Source organism: Trachurus trachurus (assembly GCF_905171665.1).
Source record: "Trachurus trachurus genome assembly, chromosome: 6".
NCBI lineage: Eukaryota > Metazoa > Chordata > Actinopteri > Carangiformes > Carangidae > Trachurus > Trachurus trachurus.
The window spans coordinates 16,953,838-16,976,387 of record NC_139897.1 but is presented as its reverse complement, the minus strand read 5'-3'; the positions used below and the strand labels follow the sequence as shown (position 1 = coordinate 16,976,387).

The window sequence follows — 22,550 nt, the reverse complement described above, 5'->3', positions numbered from 1 at the left end:
CTCTGACTGTGTGTTTTTTTGGAAGAGGTCCCCCAGTCTCCACCCAGAAAAGCTCACAGAGGTACAACTGTTGTGTGCAGACTGGAGCACCAGCTGCTGGCTGCCTGCACAAAAAACACATTGCATGCCAACACAAGTAAGTATTGTCTGTCTGTGATTATAGGCCTTAAGGTTGTGCAGTGTTTGTAATCCACTCTCTGATTTATGTGCAGGCACATTTTAAAGTTCAAGTCAAGATGAAGGTTTGTTATTATTGGGATCCCATGCTCTAACTTTGGTGGTGAAAGAGGTCACAAGAAAACCTCCACCACTCTAAGTGGAGCGTGACATAGCCTACTCCTCTTATTATTTTTCTAAAAATAGATTTGATCACAAAATGTATTTTGTATCAAGGCTTGATCACCTACCAGCAGGCTACTGCTTCGGTGTCTTGAACCTCAGGGGCCTTGGATCCTACATTTTTATTGTAAGTGATGTGAGCAACATAGTTGAGACATAGTTGCAAATCAAGTAGCATAGTTACAATAATGATATGTTATTATTATCATGTATCGTTGGATCAAAATTATTAAACAACAACAACAACAATGCAGTAGTCTACATTGCATGTATTGGTGTAACCTGGTGGTGATAAGACAAAACTATCTGACATGAATTTGTGCCAGTTTTCAAAAAACATTTGGCCGTTCTAGTGTGTAAAAAACAAAGGGAAATGAAACCACTGAAAAAAATACCGAGGACATGACCTCAGTGTCCTCAATGGTTTCTACGGCCCTGGTTACAGTCTAAAATGTTATTTGGGTGTATTTCTATAATGTTTCTGTACTGAAGGGACTAGTAGCCTATTAGCTCTGACCTGAGCTGACAAGTGACAAAGTCTTTTGGATGCCTGGATAATGAAACTTGACTTCACTGGCTTTAAGAAAGTCTTGGGTTTAACAAGTGACCTGCCATTGTAACTTGAAGAGAAAAATGCATGTCTTAAAACAGACACAGAAAGATCCTGCTAAACAAACATTACATTACACAATGAAGACAAAAAAAGAAAGAGATTTGAGTGCTTTGACAAGAATTTCTGTTATTGTCTCTTCATAATCAAAGTCAGGGGCTTTGTCCCCGTATAACATTTCTGAACAAATTTGGATCATGCACAAAAGTAAATTGTGTCTCAAATGTAATACAAAATGTCTCTGCAATGTCCTTTACCTCAACATGTATTAATTAAAGGACAGATAAATTAATTCAGCAATACTAAATCAAACGCAAAATAAATTAATCTTGTTCACGAGAACTGCTATTTGTTTTTAAGGGGGTCCGCCCGCAAGTAAAAGATGAGAAAACATACAGTGTGATTGTTTCAGTTTTTAGAAAATAACAAATACCAACTCACAAAGTGTCTATCAAACATGCCTATAAAGTTCGTAAACAGGAAACAAGATCTTCTTGTTCCCTTTTATAATTTCTTAATTCTTACTTCAGGTGTTCATTCATATCAGCAATAACAGTTTATTTTTACCGTCCCCTCGAACATTATCACTTTTAGAGGCTCTTTAGAGGTTCTTGTCTTATATTCTTAGCTTCATTTTGCATCAAATACCCAAGTTTCTGCTGCTCTTTATTTTTGTGTTTCTTTAGTTCATGTGCTGAGCCTGCATGTCATTTGTTATTACAGCTAGAGGTGGGTGGGGCTCTGTACAAGACACACAGTGTTTAATGTAATTTGTGCTAAGTAAATAAAACTAAACTAAATTTGGATAGTACAGAAGCAAATGGCCGTAGGTCGGATGTGCTTTTTGTTTACATCCACAACATCCCATCTGCTTTTGAAATGTTGGCTGGGAAGCGGAAGTAGCTACAGCACCACGTGACCCCCAGCTCGTTTTCCCGCCCGTATTCGTAATGAATTATTTAGCACCCGGAAACAAGAGCAGCAGAGTGACAGCTGGCTCTCTTCGCTACAAAACTTGGAGCGCAGACTGCACGGATATAGATAAAGGGTCTGTGTTGGAGGAGCCCCGGAAACACCTTTCTACCTCGACTGACCCAGATGTTGTTGTTCATCTGTCTGCAGCTGCAAACACAGGAGCTCAGTGTCACCGCGGCTCGACGGCGAGTTTCCTCTCTGATGTGAAACATCTCCAGAGTCTGCAGCAGTCTGTCGTCTCTTTTCATCACCTCAGAGTCCAGAGCAGGCTGCACAAACAGGTAGCTAACAACACTTATTTTGATCTTAATTTATATTTGCATTATTAGCAGATGAGCTTTGAGGACATGGACGTCTAGCTTTGTTTTTAACGAGAAGGTCCTGCACGGTGTTGGCCCCCACTCACATGTTTACAGAAAGACAGTTACATTTATCTCGCTCCATATCCACAACCACATCAGCGTGATTACATGCAGCTGTGGATGTAATGAGTCTCTGCTCTCTTTTCGGGTGAAATTAAAAACGATCAAACAAACAAAAGCTAATATTTACAGACTGCTCAGGCACGCAAACGTCACATCTCAAACACGGCTGCTACTGTAATCTTAGTTCAGGACCTAGCTATTGTATCTGCAGGGATTTAATATCATTATGTTGGAGAGCAGACCTGCAGCTTACTTACGAAAGCTTGTATTTTCATATAGTCAACGAGTCAGTCAGTGAGGAGGAAAGTTGTACATATAATTTGACAAATTCTTAAACAATGCATTTAGGGCTGCAAAATATGCACACACAAAAAAGACACAACTAGGCAGATACCGTGGTTGTGATTTTAGTTGGACTGGTCATTTTTGCTTTTCATTTTCCCATAACATCTTGAATATGATTTGTTGAACAGGTTGTCTCTGTAGCAACAAAACACTGAGGGTGCTAATAATGCACTAGACTAGAATTTAAAACTTGCCATATTTTGATTTCGATATAGCGGTAAATTGTGCATCCTTAACATGTAATCACACTTTTGCTGTTGAAAGAGAAAACAATGTCGGACACCTATAATAATAATAATAATAATAATAATAATAATAATAATAATAATAATAATAATAACTATTATTAGTATTAGTATTATTATTGTTCTAATCGGAGCAACTGGATCCAGTAACACTTGTACGTAATACATCACAGGTCTTGCTTTATCTTTTTATTTAATAAAAATAGATATTAATAGTTTGTATGAGTTGTAATGTATAAAAGGTTACAACATTGTCCACCACAACATTTTCAGCAGCCAGAACAACACAAGATGCTCTTTGGGTTTTAGTGATATGCAACAGAGCAAACTTTTAATCAGATCACTTCCAGCAGGAGGCAATCAAATGTAATTGTTGAGACATCCCCATTTTATGCATGTGGCATCACACTGGCTGAAACACCAACTCCATAGAAAACCAGTATGGAAATGGCTCCCAGTCACCACAGTGTTATTATGTGGCATTATGTTTTGTAAAACATGGCTGGCTTTCATATGTAATGTGGCCCAGACTCCAGCAGGTGACAGTGCAGCCTCACTGCTACTAACCTGCCTCCAAACCGTGACACTCGGTGCACAGAATATGTCAACTTATTATTTTCTGAAGGCCTCAAGTCATTCATCATTTGTACAGAGGTGGGTACAGTTGTGCACATCCAAAAGTGGTTTGAAGTTTACTGTAAAGTGTCCTCATGCTGTCTTAACAGCGAGGGTTATTGTTATTATTTTATCTTAACTAAAAGTTTAAAGCTGTTATTTTTGTTCTTAAGTCTAAAACCAACACTATTTCTTTGTTTGACGGCTTTACATGAACATTACAGAATCTGTAATGTTCATGTTTCAGCACATACAAATCCTCCCCACTCCAAAAAAACAACAACAAAAAACTCCCATGTTAGTCACAAATAACACCACATCTCATTATTGGTTGATTGGTGTTTAATTTAGGGCTGGCACTTCCTCAGAGGAGTAACAGGACGAGAGTCATTAGCTGGTCATCGACCCGCCGGGGGCAGACTTAGCTCTCCACCGCCCACCTTCGCCTCTGTGTGCGCAAACAATATACTAACACAAATTAGGACTCGCTGCTTTGTGTCAATTGGGAGTCCAACAAAGATGCTACACAGAGTGATATGTCATTAGTGAGCAGGTGGGGACGGGGAACATAGAGCTGTTGCCTCTCAAACTAAGTAGTGAAGAGGTTTCCATGGCAACAGGACTGCCTGCCTGGTGCCATCCCTGCATTTTTTTTTTTTTTTTTTTTTTTGGTGGTGGTGTCGGGGGGGGGGACGAGGGTGGGCAGCAGAGATCAAAGTCGCCTGTCCTCAATTCTGCTGTAAGTGGAGGGTTAAATGGAGGGGTTGCAGGGGAGAAGCTTTTCATTAAACGTAACCAGATCTCCTCTAAGACACAGCTCGCATCGCTATTCAGGAGTCACACCAGGTAAATGCTGTTGAACGACATTTATTTTATTCATTTTTTTTAAGGTTTCACACTGGGATCTAGAAAAACACTAGTCTATAAGAAAAAAAAGGACAATATAAGACACAAGTCAGCGACATGATCTGAAACAGCACAGTGAAGAGTGAAAAAAAAACCAACAAAACAAACAAAACTTCAGTAGATTGTTATTGTTTCTGTTGTAGTTTTAAGAAACATTTGTCTATGGAAAATCAAAAACATTTAATAATTCAATGATTGTAGTTGTTTCTTTATCTCTGTTTTCACTTAAACTATAAACTATAAAAAATCAATGGGTTTTGGCCTATTTTCTCAGATGAAACAAGCTGTCATGAAGTTGTGAATTTTACAGGCTGTTTGATTAAAAAAAACATTCAAAAACAGTTGAATGAATAAGTAAAATTATGTTTGTTAGAGGTCTTAAAAATCACAATAAATCATCTTCTGTATCTAAGTACTAGTGAAAACACATAATCCACTATTTGACTGTCAATTTAACAATCAGACTAAAATTGACAGTGAATGCGCTGGGGTAGACACAAACTTTTTTTTTCTCAGAGAGGTGCTAATGTAAATGAGAAGCTGCATTTTGCTTTTGCTTCATCTATTATATTTCTGTTGATTTCACAAAAACTTTTTATGAAAGCTGCTCCTTCCTGGTCTCAATCTCTTCAGCTGAAGAAGCTTTTACTTGTTCCAGGGGTTTAGTGGTGAGCACTGAGGTGTTGTAGGACGGCCCTAATTAGATAACTGTAACCCTCATATGAGCAGCAACATCCCTGGTGGTCCGGTCCTGGGACACACTGCGCTCAGCTTTTTGACTGGGCAGAGCTGCGAGAACAAGTGGAGTGAAAGGCTAAACAAGGAGGGAGGGGGGCTCTAGGCTCTCAAATCCTTTTTAAGCCTTTTGTCATTTATACCGGGATTTATTTGTCATTAAAGAATAATAACACCATTTGTGATGCACTTAGGCTTCTATCAGATAAAGGTTGATATTTGGAGCACTGAAAAGTAGTCTTATATCTTTAATCTTATAAAAATAATAATTTTTGTGCAACAGCATTTGCGCCATCTTAACTTCAAAGTTTCAGGTTGATGCTGAAGTGTCCATTCGTCCAGTCAACAACACTGCTGCTGCTGCCAAGAGCTCCCATGCTCCAGTTTCTCTCTCTTTTAAGCATTTCTCCATTGAGTCCGTTTAATTTAGTAATTTCATAATATCCAGGAAGAAGTGCAGCCAATGTGTGTGTGCTCTTCCAGACACGATTGCACCGTTTGAGGGGACTGATGGTGTTGATGTATTGGGGCTGCTGCTGCTGCTGCTGCTGCACTGCACCATCTGTGTGAGACCTTAATAACTGGGCTAGTGATTTATTGCCTGTACTCAGCAGCGTCTTTTTGAGAGGAGCCCTGACAAAAGCCAAGACCCTCACCCTCCTACTGTTTTTAATAGTTCTTTAGGATGTGCAGGAGGGGGGAAAAAAAACTAATGTGGGGGCTTCACAGTGAAAGAAGATTGAGTTCCTTAAATGAAAGTAGTTTGGAGAGTGTGAGATTTTTTAAGACAGTTCAAAGGGTTTTTCACATTTAGCCTTATAGTCAACATTTACACCAGCTCTAAGCTCGTTAATGACTAATTTCCTTTAAACGTTATTGTAGCAATTAAAGCCTTGAGATGACACTGTCTCATCATTTTATGTGCCAAAGGCTGTTGTTTTCTGGCCACGCTGCTGCTGCTGCTGCTTTGTAAACCCTCAGTGACCCCTCTCCGGCCCCCCTCCCCTCCCCTCTGGAGGGCGATAAGGTGCTGCTGAAGAAAAGCTCGTCTTATCTCCCTGCCGCCCCCTGAAGCAGTCGTGTTTTATGGGTTGTAGCTCTTTTGTTTCCTTGTCCTCTGTCTCTGCCTGGTCACTCACACTCATTCCTCATGGAAGTTGTTTGAAGGCCTAGAATAGCTGTGGAGAAGAAGACCCCCCCCCCTCCTCCCACCTCCCTCCTCCTCCTCTCTTGCTCTCCTCTCCTTCTACTCCTCTTTTACCTCTTTATTGAATCCCGCCTCTGTATCATTTATCTCAGCACCCCCCCCCCCCCCCCCCCCCCCCGTTCCCCTCTTCCTCAGTTTGAGGAGGCCGTTAGGGGGCATCCTCTTTTCTCTTCCAGCTGGGTTTGTTGACACACAGTCAATCTACGGTTGTCTTTCACCTCTGCCACCCCTCTTTTTAACTCCCACCCCCCCACACACAACCCACAGCTTGACCCTCCGCTTTCCCTGAACAGTAAAGCTGCCACAGCTGTGGACTGTATTAGCATAGCTGGTAAGAGAGAGGAGGGGAGAGGGGAGGGGGGGGTTGCTAAATATATTGCAGTCGTTACCTTTTGTTCAACAGTTGACAGTTTTAAAACATTTCAGCCTCTGTCTGTGCGAAGGGAGTGAGCAGAAAAGGACACAGCGATGATCTCGGTGTAACAGCTTTTTAAATAAAGGACAAAGACGACGGAGGGAAAGCAAATGAAAAAGCAAACCACTGGAAACAAATCTGTGGCTAATTAGTGCAAAACCATTGAAATGAAATGATGTATTGCCATAAAAATAGTTTTCATGTCTGACATTCAAATGTCATTTAGACAAATCTTGCTTCAAGCTGATGGCTCTGAGGAAAAGAAAACATTCAAGCTCATAAACCTTGAGTGATGTTTCATTTAGGCTGAGCGAGTTTGTGTTTTTTCTTGCTGTCAACAGGTGCTGGAATGAACAGGTCCAGGTCCAGCTGGGATAAAAAAGCCCCTCCAGCTCCAGCCACCAGGATCACCCGCAGCTCCAGCTCCCAGGTCAGGCACCCCGCAGAGTCTCCTGACTCCGGACTGGCCACGCATGGAAAACAACGGAAGAAGCAGGCGGACTCGGCTCTGGCCCAGGACCTCAGTCAGATGAGCGTTAGCGGGCAGGACATTTTAGCCTCCAGGTGAGAACACGCAAAAGAGACTTTATACTGTCTTAAATGTAACAAAGAAAAAAGAACATTACAGCTGTCAGGAATAAAACATTAGAGGAAAACGTTTTGTGTTGGTGAAGAAGTAATAGTAAAAAAACATATGTGACGTATATTGGTAAGTAGACAGATTAACATGAAAGATATCTGAATACTGGGATGTACACTGTACACACACATTTAGTCCATACATGAAACATCCCACAGACATGGTTTGGTTTAAGAAAATTTAAAAATAATAATGAAGTGAGTAGATTTTGGTGGACATGGGCCGAAGTCATCGTGACCTCTTGTTGTTGTGCATACAATATGTCAGAAAGCACTGGGTTGTGTTAAATGACATCTGTCACAAAGATTCACATGGACCAAAGGATGAACTGATTGGATGTTGGTGGTCAAAGGTCAAAGTCAGTGTGACCTCACGTGACATTTTTTGGCTACAACTCATAAAGTTACAACACAATTTAAAACACACACATGTCTAAAAGGATTTGACACTGAAGTGATGACAGTTTAAAACCCAAATAGCCAAAGATCAACTTCACTGTGACATCGGTTCAATGCTGTGGCTCAGAAAGGGAGAGAGAGTGAGACTATGTTTTCTGTAACTTGTCTGGTTTGCAGAAGCATACGACCACAACGCAGTAGTTCTAGTTTGAATGTGTAATAATAGTAACACAATAGTTAGAGAAATATACTTCTAATTCAGCGTATAGAGCATCTCTAGCTGCACTGTGAGGCTGTACATGAGATAAATGGGCTACTTATCTCTATTTGACATGTACCTCTATGATACATGAGGAGGGGCTGCATGGACTCTTGTGTCATCTGGATATTTAGATTCGATTCACTTTTATAATTTGAAATAAAATGAAGTATTTTTTTGTAACAAAGATGATAGTTCCACATTGGATTAAGGTTGAGTCGTTGTGAAATGTCTGAGGGATGTGTCTTTGTGTCTCTAGTAAAGGAAAGACGTCCATATGTAGCAGTGACCCGGTGCAGGACGGTGATTCCTCTGGGTCCACAGCTGCTCAGAGTCGTCCATCTGTGTCTGCTGCCAAGTTACCATCCCGCGGCGGCGGCCTCGCCTCCGTGGCTCGGCTGGTGAAGCTCGGCCGTTGTAAGAACGTGGTGGTGGTGGCCGGAGCAGGAATCAGCACAGCCAGCGGCATCCCAGACTTCAGGTTGTCGTCTTTTGCTTTGCTCTCTCCAGGGTATCCGCGGGGTCTTGAAAAGTATTAAAAGGTGAAAAATCAATTGTGGGAAAATTAAGACCCTTAAAAAGTATTAAGAAGTCTTTTCACAACTTCATAAAGTCTTACATTTTGAAGGTATTTTTTTTCTGAATTAGCTGTCCAAGAGTTTGAGTCCTAAAAAAGCATTGTGAGTGTGTGAATTTATTTGTATTATTAAAAAACAAAGATGAACAGGTAAATAAAAAAACAAGGCTATTGTGGGAGCGTTCGTAAATTGTCTCTGAGAGCGCCCCCAGCCTATTTTGAATTCTGTTGTATCATAGTGGTCTATAGTCTTTATCACAAACTAAGTGTCACTGATGTAAATGGTTACAGCTTGAAGTGGCGGTGAGGTATTAAAAAATATTGAGAAGGTCTTGAAAAAGTCTTAAAAAGGTATTAAAATGAACTTCAAGATTCCTGTATATACCCTGCTCTCTCTCCCTCTGCACCTTCATCCTTAACTTTCTCTCTGTTATGATTTTCATTGTGCCTCATTCTTTTCTTTTTGTCAGGACGCCAGGCACAGGTCTCTATGCCAACTTGGAGAAGTATAACATCCCTTACCCAGAAGCTATTTTCAACGTTGACTACTTCTCCAACGACCCGCAGCCTTTCTTCTCCCTGGCCAAAGCTCTGTATCCTGGCAGCCACAGACCCAACTACATACACTACTTCATCCGCATGCTTCATCACAAAGGCCTGCTGCTGCGGATGTACACGCAGAACATTGACGGACTGGAGAAATGTGAGTGACACGTTAAAGTGAAGTTAAAAACAGCACAGGAGGACACAATAACAGCTTGAATACCTGTCGTAATATTTAATAACGTTCCTCACAGTATGTGGCGTCCCGGACGACAAACTTGTGGAGGGTCACGGCAGTTTTGCCACAGCTTCCTGTCACTTGTGTTACACGCCGTATCCTGCTGAGGAGGCCAAGGTACGTCTGGTAGTCGAGCACATTACTGTAACCCCCTGTATTTGATACTGGAGTAATACTTCCTTTTTCTTTTTGTCGCAGCGTGCTATAATGAATGACAACGTTCCCATATGCACGTTCTGCGCTGCTACAGTCAAACCTGACGTTGTGTTTTTCGGAGAGGACCTTCCACAGAAATATTTCCTCCACACAGAAGACTTCCCCAAAGCAGACCTCCTAATCATCATGGGTACATCTTTACAGGTAAACATCTGTCCTCATGACCTGGATTGTTTTTTTGAGCAGGTCAGTGATCATTTACATCTGAACAAACACTCACTGTTTCCAGATTGAGCCATTTGCCAGTCTGGTGAACACGGTTCGCTCCACTGTGCCACGTCTCCTCCTGAACCGACATGCGGTGGGCCCCTTTGAGAAGGTCCCGCTGCGGAGAGGAGACCACGTGGAGCTAGGCGACCTGGAGGACACGGTCCGGAGGTTCGCTGAAATGCTCGGCTGGAACGACGAGATCACAGAGCTGATGAGGAGTCAGGAAACAGCAGTGTGTGCCATCTTGATCATCAGGCTACTACTGAACTAAACAAAACTCTTGCAGGTTATGCAAGTGTGTTTGGGTTGTTTATTAAACAGCTGTATAATATGTTAAAGGGATAGTTCAACATTTTGGCAAATTGGCCCATTGGCATAATCCCTATAGTGTTAAGAGTAGGTTTGTTACCTTTAATTGTCGGTGCAAGCTATTTTTTAGAAGAGCAGAGCCGCAAGCTGCTCAGAGCTACGCTACGGAAGCTAGTGGGATTTCTTGGTTTCCCTCATCAAACTCATCAAATACACAATTCAACAACTCCAAAACGCTCTCATGGACAAGTTGTGACCTGCACATTCAACACGCTAAGTATGAGATAATAACAGAACGTTATGAGACAGAGTTGTTTTCGAGGCAAATGCAGAGACTGCTTGATGAAAAACTGCAGCCGACGGGAACGCACATCAGTGGTTTTGCATGAATTTACCTCTAAAACAACTCTGTCTCATAACGTTCTGTTATTATCTCATACCATGGTGAATGTGCAGGTCACAACTTGTCCACGAGAGCGTTTTGGAGTTGTTGAATTGTGTATTTGATTAGTTTGATGAGGGAAACCAATATCCCTATTGGTTTCCAATGGCAATGGGCCAATTTGCCAAAATGTTGAACTATCCCTTTTAAAGGAATATGTAATGTGGAAACAGAGCAGGAGAGGCTTTGATAATCAAATCTGAGCCAGTGCCTGATACTTATACAACTTGTTTCCTTCTTCAGAACATCCCCACGCTGATAGACGGCTCTTCATCAGTGGGTGAGCAGCCTCCAGGCAGGATGGAAACATCCAGGTCCAGGCCAGGAGGTCGAGGAGGTCGAGGAGGTCCAGGAGGTCGAGGAGCGGCGAGCAGTGGCAGCGAGGAGACGGACTCGGAGACGGACAGCAAGAGCTCTGCCTCATCCAACCTGAGCAACTGATGCTGCACGTTTCATAGACGACAACACTGGAAAGTTTTGACAGTCTCCTCCTCTCTCCTGTTAACCGTTAGCACATTTGATTTCTAACCAGGTTATTGTGAATAATCTCTCTTCTTCTGGGACTCTGGCTGCTCTGTTCATATGTACAAATCAAAAGGTTTATCAACTTCAGCAATCATATTTAAAGCACTTAGTGGTGAGTCCATCCAGAACACTAGTAAATATCTGAACCCTGTATCAAAATGAAATGTTTCTGTAAGTGTTCTTATACAACAGCAACTTGTTAATGTTTTATATCGGCACACTGTATTTTAAAAAATATTTAATAAAAGTATTGTGTAATTTCCATATTTTGTCATTTTGTATATGGTTTATGTTGTAAAGGTCCCAAAAGAGACACGTATTCTTATTTTCCAGTTTATTAACTTTTCGGTGGACGCCTCACTACATTAAATAAGAGTGGTGCTATTTACAGTATAATGTGCAAAAACGACAAAATGATTCCGATAACATAGTCTGTCCTGGTGCAGAGGTGATCAACATGCAATTTTAATTTATCCCCATTGATTGTGGAGGAACAAAAAGGCATTTACATGGGACCGAGAAGGACAAAAACCCCAAACAAATCTACAGCATGCATGTCAAACTGAAGGGAAAAACCTGAAGGAGTGAGTGGAGACACAAAACAAGTGGTCACTACCTGGTTTGAAAAGTATGGACGCTTTATGGTCCATCACCTTACGAAGACACTTGATGCTTTTCCCTTTAATTTGTCACACAAATGATCTGCATTGTTCTTTGTGTGTAGAGGCAGTAGTGGTGGTTAAAAAGTATGCTCATGGTTATTCATCATTAAATAACTGAGCTCTCACCAAATCCTGAAATAATGCCAGGTTCCTTTTGGTTTAATTAAGTTTCTCTGGATTGTAATCTGCAATTAAAGGACTTTTGTCTTCTACAACAAATACATAAGTGATCTATCAGTATCTGAGTCAGTGCTTCAGTTAGAAGGCCAAACCTGTTGTGAACCCGTATCCAGTGATACATGCCAACTTCAGAAGTTCCAGCCTTTTAACATTTAATCAAAAATTGTACCAACACAAAGGAATATTATTAAGTTTATACATCGACTAAACTTGTGAATTTATATAAAATTAGCAAACATTTTCAATCTAGAAAACAAATCACATTACTGAGGACTGATTTAACATCATGCAGATTTGGCAAGAGTAATGTAGATTAGAAAACAATCATTTCAGTTTACACATTTCTTTGTCAAGAGTCCACAACAGGCAGAAAACAAATCTGTTTACTATCGTCCACCACAGGAAAATATAGCATCTTAAAATCTTCATTTAAGTTTTTAAACACCATGTAGTGACCTGACAGTAAACCAAAGACTCCTAAATTCAGAAAGTTTCCTTGGCAACTAACTGATGTGCAACATTCATGATCCTTACACAACCAAATATAGACTCAGTGAGAGCTGCAAGTTCAAACTATTCACACCAGCATTGTGTGATCTCTGAATACACATCAATCCTGTGGTCCCAGTCCGAACAGGCTCTGTGATCTGAAGCCAGGGACAAACTCTTTAACTTGGTTAACGTGGTTTCATGTCTTGTTTTTTCATGTTTACGTTAATATTGTCATGATTTAGTGTGTATATATGTGCACTTGATTTATCTAGACATACAAAACGTAGCAGAAAAAAAATGAACAGAAAAGTGAAAAAGTGAAAAAAGCAAAAAAAAAAAGCACGGGAGCAGGAATGATAATTTAGAACCAGTTTCACTTTGAACAAACCATTAACAACAGTGTTTTTCAATGAGAAAAACACGATCCAGCAAAAATTAGGTAACCTCTGTCTTCTCGATGTAAGGAGCAGTACAATAAATGATAAAGGTGCAACAGTAAACATAGAGGCCTCCTATGCATTATGGTGCATCGCGCATCAAGTCCACTTCCACTGTGGAGAAGAACGGCAGCAACAAGGCTCCTACAGTCTCCTGTCAATCGTTAAGCTGTGTCCCACTTCAGGGCCGGATTTGTCACAAGTCACATTTCTAGACTGAACGGAGCGACGACTCCTGGACACTGAGGCTGAGAGAGAGAGATGTGCTTTGTCTGGAGTGTAGTTTTTACAGCTCTCAGTATCCGTATCCCACAATCCACTGCATGCTGGTAAATTGCTGGATGATGTGATGAAGTTTAACTACTGTATGTCATCTTTGAAAAACTGCAAAACAGCACTTGACCACATCACATTTACCTGATTGTGTATTTACATATGAGTGGTCAACAGTCATTGGTAAATAAATGTCAGTTGGTCTAGATTGAGTAATAATTAATAATTTAGATAACAGATGTCAGAGCTTATAAGTATATTTACATTAACATAAGATTAACATCACTCAAAGAGTTTAAAAGAGGAGCCTAAGTTCGTCGTACTGATGTCTGAACATCAATTTAATTTACAGAGAGTCATCGGTGCAGCATGTGATGTTTGGTCTCAGTGCTACTTTGGGTTGTTTTCTCTCATTCTCATCAGATTTTTTTTTATTGAAGACACTTCTACACTTTATTTCTGTGACTGCAGACTTTTAGACTTTCTCTTCAGCTTTTACCTTCTTTGAGGGACCCACACTCAAGAAGGATCTGGTCCTTGAAATGGGACACAGCTTGTTGGAGAGCCTGGGCGGGCTCGGTCTGGAGGATGTGGCCTCGATGTGCAGAGCAACTAGTCAGAGTCTGATCCTGAGTTGTCCTCTCCTGGATCGCAGAGAGTTTCCTCCAGAGGCGCTAACGTCCCGTCCGGCCTGATTCCCATGGGCCGAATCACGTTCTGCCTGTGGACACGAGAGAGAGACAAAAAACATCAGACAAACAACCCACAGACTCTACAGGGAGTTGTTACGGAGAAGAGGACGACGACGCCCAAACGCTGCAAAGACACAAACGGTCCCAACTGTCTTTTCTCGTTAAGTAAACAAATAAAACTAAATCTGCAGAAAACAAACTCAACTCTGCTCAGGCTCCTTTGTGAGTGGACAGTCTTAAAGAGGGCTTTCACCGCTACATCTTTACTCCCTTGCATCCAGGACTCGAGGACCCTTACTCGAGAACCCCACCCCCCCCCCACACACACACTCCTTCATGGACACTGGCCCCTGTCTGGCCATCCTCTCTCCCTCTCAGCCCTCCTCTCCTGTGGCAGGTTTAATTACAGGATCAGCGCTCAGACTAATCTCCTCAAAGCCACGGCTGCTCCTTCATCCTAATCCAATTATACCTGCACTGTGTCACCACTCCCTCTCTGATGATCTGTCATCAAAGATTTAAAGAGGACCCATTTTCATTCATTGGAAAGATTCAACTACAGATGGTCATGTAATTCCTTCTGATTCATGATATTAATTTGAACTCATCCTGAAAAACTGTACAGGTTAAGTTTTTTTTTTATAAAAGGACGACAGCTGTTGGGCGGTGAAATCTGAGCGTATATCACAGCGTTGATTTGCAGTCTCATATCACTGTTCAGTGGCAGCAGGTACAATAAGGACAAAACAAAAGCAAAACAAACAAAAACATGAACCATCATCCCAATTAGAGTTTAAAAAAAAAGACCTCGCCTCTCCTTATCGTCATCAGAGGAGTGGGGGTCTGGCAGATGTAAGAGGGGAGCGTGGTGGCGGCGGGTGAAGGGGGGCAGAATATGTGCTAATTGGAGGATCAGTTAAGCAGTTAGGGGAGCACATTCTTGCGAGGCTTTGACCGATCTCCTTAGAGCAGTGAGAGCAGTGAGGGAGGCAGCGCTCGGTCATCACCACATCTCCTTCACTGAGGAGGAGAAGAAAGGAGGATGCAGCCTCAGAAAGGAATCTTCCTCTTCTGGCCGCACGTGCCTCATTACGGCTCAACCCCCTCTTTGGCTCAACAATGACGAGGTCAGCTTTCTTATGTCTCCACATTTGTTCGGGGCCGGGTCTCTTCCTCTCTCGTCCACGTTCCACCCCAAATTGCTTTGTCTAGTTGTGCCACTGTCTCAGTCCACTCCCTGTCTGCCCAATGATTGGCTCCTCAGGATGACAAGAATAAAGTCAGGACACATGTGTTATTAAAAACCCTGAATGCAGCACATAATAGGAGCAGGACCGACAAGCCGACTCCGTGTGCCAATTAGGTGATAATTAATGGAGTGGTGGTAATGATGCTGCAGCGGCGTGCCGGCAGCCTCCATTTACTCTAGCTGAATGCTGCGGCGTGCTGGAAGTCCAAGCCTAATTGAAGCTACAGCTAACGGCAAGAGATTCTTCCTTTGATGAATCGGTTGGCAGGGAGCGAGCTCACTGTTACCTTTGTGCGAGTATCGAACAGGCAACGTTGGCCTCCGCTCGCTAAGAAAAGGTCAACATAAATGCAGAACGGCCCTTTGCACGGGGAAAAACAAATAATATGAATAATTTGAGCAGAGGAAAAGAGAAAAGTTAATCATGTTGTTGCAGTCTTTTCAAAGGAAACACAATTGATTATTTGTCACAGACATCTGTGTTTGTTTCTTAGCAAAAAAACTCTCCAATCAATCATCCTGTTCAATTCGTCATTACGCACAGATTCCTTCTACTATCACATGTCAACAAATCATCTACAGTAGGCATGGCAACCTCCCTCCAGCCATTTTTTCCTCTCATAATATTGTCTCTTGTTACATACAGTAACAAATATCTCAAAAACATGTCATCAAATTTCTGTGAATTTTTGTGCAGCCTCCTGCAGTGAGCTCTGTAACGACTGGTGAATTTTTTGGTGAAGATCTGGATCCAAAAATTTGCACCTGGAAAGATTTCTAAAACTCTTATCGCTAACCAACCAACACAGCCTCTAAGTTTTGGGGGTTTTTTGCATTCAGGGCTGTTTTTGGTCTGAACACTTAGTAACCTAATCATAAATAATAGAGTACGTTTTATAATTGATAAAAATTATACGTATTGATTAAGGTTATGCAGCCAGAGCTATTTTACCTTGACAACTTGTCAAACATGTTGACCAGTTTCTGGGCCTCGTACTCCTTCTGTTCCTCTGTCATCTCCTCAATGGGGTTCGGCATCGGCTCCTCCACATGACCAGTGATGGGGTTGATGCTGAAACCAGCAGATGACTGAGGTCAATTTACATATTGTAATGACTTTATACATTACTAATATACAGTACATGCATCAGACTTATAAACTGTCACATAATTTAATTTACTGCCCCCTGGCCCATGATCCCAGTTCAGTGCAAATGATACTTTTTTGTAAAATCTTGATGGTGCATAACAAGATACAGGTGAAAACAGAGGTAACAATAATGGTGATGAGCAATGATGACATCAGATGGTCAGAGGTTCAGTGTTTCCTCTACATTCATTTAGGAGTGGCGGCTGCCATTCCTAAATCCTAGCCGCCGCTCCTTCAATTTTTCTTTTTCTTTTTTTATTGTCGCAAATACACCACCACCGCATCTCTCCACCTTCACAGCAGAGTCCTGCACTGGGTCGGGTACTCGCAAGTACTAAGGTAAACTACAGAGAACCATCTGCTCAGTTCTATCCACCTCGATGACGGACCACAGCGTGTTTTTCCGCAGCATCGTGTAACTCAGGTGACAGAATAACAGTAGTTTCAGTACAGGTCAGTGGTCGCTGTTGCCGGTGTGTTTTTAAAATTAGCGGATTTGATTCTCGTGTCGGACGTCGCGCTCCAGTGCTAGTGGAAAAGCAAAAAAAAAAAAGAAACTGAGTCTGTCAGCCCGCTGGGCTTATAAATAAACAACATTGATGATTATCATTGTAGCCAATAAGTTTAACACGACATACCCCCAGTGTTTCCCATTAAGTAACGAGACTGTGGCGGCCCGCCCCTCCACCTGCCGTCTCTCGTACACACACACACGTATACATACAGACACGGGACACTGGCGCATGGATAGGTCGCGCTTGGTAAATGTGATATATCGCGCTAATTGTACAGTGTTGAAATTACCGCGACCCCCCCTGCCTCCGCCACTCCTTACAAAAATCCTAGCGGAAACACTGAGGTTTATTCTGAGCCCTCTGATTTCTTACAAGGGTTTTGCTGACTTATATTCTTCTGTGTCTGAATCTTCGTCTTCTGAGTACTGCGTCTCTCCTCTTCCGCCTCCGAGAAGTCCTCGAGCCACCAGAAGTCCTGCTGCGTTTCCATATCCCGTGTACTTCAACAGGTTGTCCACTGGAAGATGAAACCGCAAATAGAAAAGTGACAACACATATAAATGTGTGAAGATGAGCCAAGCTGTAGTTGTGCTGCTATTTGGAGAGGACTGCACTTCAGACATTATTCCTGTTCTCTCATTCTGTTATTTTGTCATTTGGTGTGATGTAACCCCTGCTCCTCCCATGACCCCACTATCATTTCGTATGCCCACTCTTACCGCTCTCTTTGCAGAGAACAAAGAGGAACTCTGCGGCCGTCTGCTTCACGCCCATGTCAACATGAGTCATAAGGCGAACCAACTTGTTCCTGATGGTGGTGCCAATCTCTGGCCTGATCTTCACATCTGTGAGTGGAGGAAGTACCTGAAGACGAAGAGATTTACAACAATTTAATTTACGCTAACTGGTAACTACTTAATGAACACACACACGCACAGAGTACTGAGATTTCAGTACTTTACTCAGTAGCACAGATGACCACCTTCCATATTAAAGAAGTACTTTAATGCAACTCAAATTGAAATGCCACATGTTTTTTATCATTTAGTGTATTTTAATGTATTGACAGCTACTGTACCTGAGCTTTGATATATCTGCGGATTTCTCTGTGTTGTCTGGATCCCTCCGTCAAAAGGCTGAGCACCGGAGTGAGTCCCTCTTTGTAGTTGGAGCCCTGCTTGGAGAGACACAGGCCACACGCACTTCACAAGCTGCACAAGCTGAAACACTGGTCGGGTGTCATGCACACAAACAAACTAAACTAAACAAAGCTGGTGGGTAGATTAGAAATTAAATGATATGCCGTTTAATGTCTAAAGACAAGAGTCGGTGTGAAGTGGATGATGGTGCACAAGCTACAAGACACATGGTCTGTTCCTGTGATGTTCCCAGTTGTTAGTTCAGTTTCTTCTAAGCTTTTTTTTTTTTTTTAAATAACATGTAAAAAAGCTTTAGATAAATTACCATTATAATATAATCTAAACTCTACACCCCTCTCTGTATTAGCAGCAGAGGTTGAACTTTACCTTGTCGATCCTTTTCTCCATGAAGTCTATTAACTTCTGGACACCATCCATGTTTTTCCCACCATATTTCTCATGCCCTCCCTGGACAGGCACGTCGATTAACACATCCAGGCAGGATGCAGGCAGGTTGTTAAGCAGGTTGACGGCATGGCTGGGGATAAAAAAAGAAGGACATTTTAATTATTTAAACCATTTACCGTACTTTACAGGATAAGAGTCGCTGTTTTGAGATGGTGTTGCCAAAAGGTTTAAGGGGTCAAAGCCTAAAAAACTGAGGTGTAAGTAGTAAAGAAGACGATTAGTAGATGAAAGCGTTGGAGCAATGGCTTTTGAAAAGATGAAAGCTTCGGGGCAGTTTGCCGAAGAGGAGTTGTTCCAGAGTCAAGGACCCCCGATGGCAAAGGACCAGTCACCTCTTGTTTTTAATCTACGGTTTGGAACAACTGATGGGGCGCTGCCAGATGACCTCAGGGTGCGGTCTGGCGCAGGTGGAGTAAGAAGGGCTTTCACAAATTATTTCTCTAGCGCTCATTTGTGCCACATTGTTTAAGCCACAGTCCGACGTTGTCCAGACAGCAAGTTAAGAGACAGTACGTTTTATAGTCAGAGACAGGGACAGGTTTTAGAGATATAGAAGATATTTGGCTTTATGAACACTTTGTAGACTGGTTTGACTTATATAGTCTTAGTGTAAGCCCAGGTTGTAGAATTTTTTTTTGCCAATCAATTTCTGATTTGATCTACAAACATTCAGAGAAGAAATGTCTCATCAAGACCACTGCGCTCATCTAGAACTTCTGAAAATGACATTTTTTCAACAAATTTTCTACTTTTCTACTATTTTCCTACTCTAAAAGAAAGACGCGAACTGATTTATATACAAATGAAAAGTAAGAAATATATATATATATATATATAAAAAAAAAATCCTGAACAATTTAGAAAATTTAGATTTAGAAATATTTTACTATGTATGTTTAACTAATTTCACTTAACCAAACCTATAAATGGATCTGAATACAAACATCTATCATGTTCTGTCACATATTCACATTTAAACAAACTACAACTAAACTCTGTTAGTCAGTGGGTCAAACTCCCATGACCAGTTCAGCCACCAGCGTGACAGGTCAAGAGGAACATCAGTCACTTTTATATGACGCTGTTTAAATTTCAGTCTTTGGCCACAGATTCTTGGCATTCCTGCATTAAATTACCATGAGAATCAGATACTGCTGCTCTACTGCGACAGCTAAAAGCCTTTAGGAGATGAAACACCAATCAACGCTCCGGAGAAACATCTTTGTTTTGCCTGACACATTTTCCCACGACATTGCAGTTTGCCACCATCAGCTATCAGTCTCTTATGTGCAGCATCGCAGCTGCTCCATGGACGTTCAGCGCTTTCATGCAAATCACAGCAGGTGAGGTTACAGTGCCGCACATGCTTGTAGTTATTTTGCTGGGTGGTGGAAGTGCTCTGTGGATGCGTGTGCTTTTCTATGCAAATCGGTTTCAACAGCAGCATTCGAGTTTAACAAACAATCACCAAACACAGAGATGAGGACACACATTTACAAAGTGTTGTGGCTAGCTTGCCCACCTGTGTGCTTCCTCAGTTTTCTCCTCCGTCTCCGTCCTCAGCATCAACAAATGACGCAAAATGGCAGCAATTAGTCGGAACTGGTGATCGTCCTCCTGTCAAATAAGGAGCGGACAAAAACATCAACTCAAAGCAAACTGTTTCACCGATCTGACAAAAACCAAAACAATACGATAAACACGGTTAAAGGACTAACGGCAGGATACTAGAAGCATATGCAAAAATAGCAACTTGTATTATGCAAGAGGCATTGAAGCCAATCTAAAGACAAAAGATAGGCAGACTGAGGGATTCAAAAAAAGAGGTAGGAGGAAGCTTAGATTTCTAAAATGTCAAAGAGGAGAGCAGGGTCACATATGAGCCTAAGCTATAAAGCTAAATTAGATCATTAACACTTACACCGTGTTAGAGGCTGTCTTTGTGGCCATGTGTCCATTTCAGTCCAAATTGCATGAAGTATTGCAAGCACGTTGGAAATACTTTCTTAGACAGGACTGTCAAGTTAAATAATGATTTTCTAAAATCACTATCAACTATTACACTTTACTGTAACTACATCAATCACAAGTGAATCAGTGTATTCCTGATATACATAAAAAAGCACAGCTGTAATTATTAAAATTAATGATGCATCCTTTACAGCCCCCCCACACACCTGATATTAATCTAATCACTAATTGACCTAAATCTTTAAGTGCCAAACTGGTCAGAGTTTGTGTAAAGGGTCATATTTCATTTTACTGGATTCATCTGATGTGCTTAGTCATTCACAGTATCTACAGTGTCTCCCTGAGGAAAATGTGAACAGAGCAAATATTATGTGATATATCATTTGGCTGTTGTGGCGATGTATGATCTTTGTGGTCCAACCCATAATTGAGCAAATTACTGTGCCTGAAACATCTGCATTAGCTCATCTGCTCCCAACACCACCTCCCCTACACATAATATGGGGTCAGAGAGAAAACCATGATGAATAATGTGCAATGTGAACCTTCGCCATTACATGACGCACTCTCACAACACACTCACCTCAACACGAATGTCAGACAGTGTGAGGTTGAACAAGGCCTTGAGTGCTTCCATTGCTCTCTCGTTGTCCTCTGCCGGCATGGGCAGGGCCTGCGGATCTGGACAGGCGACTTCGTAGGGGCCGACCCAGCGCACATCCAGGGTGTGCTCCAGGACCTCCGACAGTAGTCTCACTGCGTGCCACTCTCTCCTCAAAACCCCTCTGACGTCAGGCCGGAGGGCGGACAGCAGGAAGAGAAGGCGCAGCGTGAACAGGCCCACCTCGTGGTGCCATGTGCGGGCCGTGTGCAGGCTGGTGCACAGGCCGTGGGCCAGCTGTACGTCCACACTGACCTGCTGAGCTGCAGGACTGTTGTACACCACGTTGCATAGGCACTTCAAGGCCTCCACCACAACCCTCTCCTCCTCCTCTGACTGCGTCTCTTCCGGGGAGCTTCTCTCGTTGTCACATCCTTCCTCCCTGGCGTGATGCAGCCTCGCCATGCCTCCCAGAGTCAGCATGCCCTCCCTGGTGGCCACAGGTGCGAGGACACGCTTGTCTCTTGACAGGATGCGCAGAGTCTCCAGACATGTCCTCTGACAGCTGGGCTGCACCTGCCTCCCCAGGACTGTCAGCACACCCTGACACAGCCTCTGCAATGACACAGGCAGGACACACTTTAATCACAACTAAAAAGTGACTTTTTGAATCAAACATTGCCTTTTATTTTTATTTTTTTAATAACAACCTGCTCATATAAACAGTCCTTACACTCCTCAGGGCTTCTTCCTTTGGGTCGAAATTGAAGGTGCGGTTGTTCTGAAACAGAAACACACATGGTTGACACGGAAACACACACACACACACATACACATTAAACAGACTTTATTACATATATATGCTGTAGTTTTATCACATCGTAGTTCACACCGCTGCTGTTTCATCTCTGGGTGCAGAAACCTGATTTCTAAGTAGCATTAGCATCGTCAGAGCTACGTGCTGGGTTTTGTAAACAACATTTAAAGCTCCTGTCAGGCTCATTCACAGTTTGTCCTGGTTATATGCGATGTAACAGTGTCACATTAAATATTATATAACACCATTAACATCGGTTTAATTGGCTATTAAGGTGTTTAGTTAACTCAAAGCTAGCGTTAGCAGTTAGCCGTTAGCAGCTAGCACGTAGCACCGTTTGTTTTGGTTGACGTAAAAAAAAAAAACCGAGCAGAGGCGCGACTCACCTCCTGATTAAACTGCTGCAGGAGCTTTTCGACGTCTCCTTCGTTGTCATTTTCAAGCTGCGATAAGATGTTGTTCAAATCCATGGTGGATATTTGAAGCAGACCGACAGGCAGCGGCAGCAGCAGCAGCTTTGGTTTGTGGATGTTGTTGTTTCCACTGAGCGATGAGCAGCTAGCGAGCAGCTAACTAGCTAGCTCACAGGGTGTGTGTGTCGCCTGTCAACAGGGAAACTCCCCTCATGTGCCCATCAGCAGCAGCAGCAGCAGCAGCAGCAGCATCCTGCTCCTCACTGGGTTATTATGCAGCAACTACACAGCAAAGGGTCTGAAAACTTAGGTTCAGG

General features: G+C 42.3%; 2 protein-coding genes across 5 annotated transcripts; one reads left to right on the top strand and one right to left on the bottom strand.

Annotated features, from left to right (window-relative positions):
* Nucleotides 1-19: 19 nt before the first annotated feature.
* On the top strand, nt 20-11,430 carry LOC310987713 (NAD-dependent protein deacetylase sirtuin-3). Of its 2 annotated transcripts, none has more exons than XM_083974109.1 (9): nt 20-136; nt 2,072-2,205; nt 7,159-7,381; nt 8,374-8,595; nt 9,162-9,394; nt 9,489-9,589; nt 9,671-9,832; nt 9,918-10,130; nt 10,893-11,430. In XM_083974109.1, the coding sequence occupies exons 3-9, from the start codon at nt 7,167-7,169 to the stop codon at nt 11,088-11,090; spliced, it is 1,344 nt and encodes a 447-aa protein (XP_083830235.1). In that variant the 5' UTR covers nt 20-136; nt 2,072-2,205; nt 7,159-7,166; the 3' UTR covers nt 11,091-11,430. The 2 variants fall into 2 exon arrangements, with proteins under 2 accessions (XP_083830235.1, XP_083830236.1); XM_083974110.1 differs by having other exon boundaries at nt 77-153; nt 2,087-2,205.
* A 10-nt stretch (nt 11,431-11,440) lies between these two features.
* Nucleotides 11,441-22,394, bottom strand: ric8b (RIC8 guanine nucleotide exchange factor B). Of its 3 annotated transcripts, none has more exons than XM_083974106.1 (10): nt 22,207-22,394; nt 21,737-21,784; nt 20,986-21,618; nt 19,954-20,048; nt 18,351-18,501; nt 17,903-18,001; nt 17,544-17,688; nt 17,197-17,341; nt 16,112-16,231; nt 11,441-13,939 (listed from the first exon to the last, which is right to left on the bottom strand). In XM_083974106.1, the coding sequence occupies exons 1-10, from the start codon at nt 22,288-22,290 to the stop codon at nt 13,831-13,833; spliced, it is 1,629 nt and encodes a 542-aa protein (XP_083830232.1). In that variant the 5' UTR covers nt 22,291-22,394; the 3' UTR covers nt 11,441-13,830. The 3 variants fall into 3 exon arrangements, with proteins under 3 accessions (XP_083830232.1, XP_083830234.1, XP_083830233.1); XM_083974108.1 differs by having other exon boundaries at nt 17,212-17,341; XM_083974107.1 differs by having other exon boundaries at nt 17,903-17,998.
* Nucleotides 22,395-22,550: the final 156 nt, after the last annotated feature.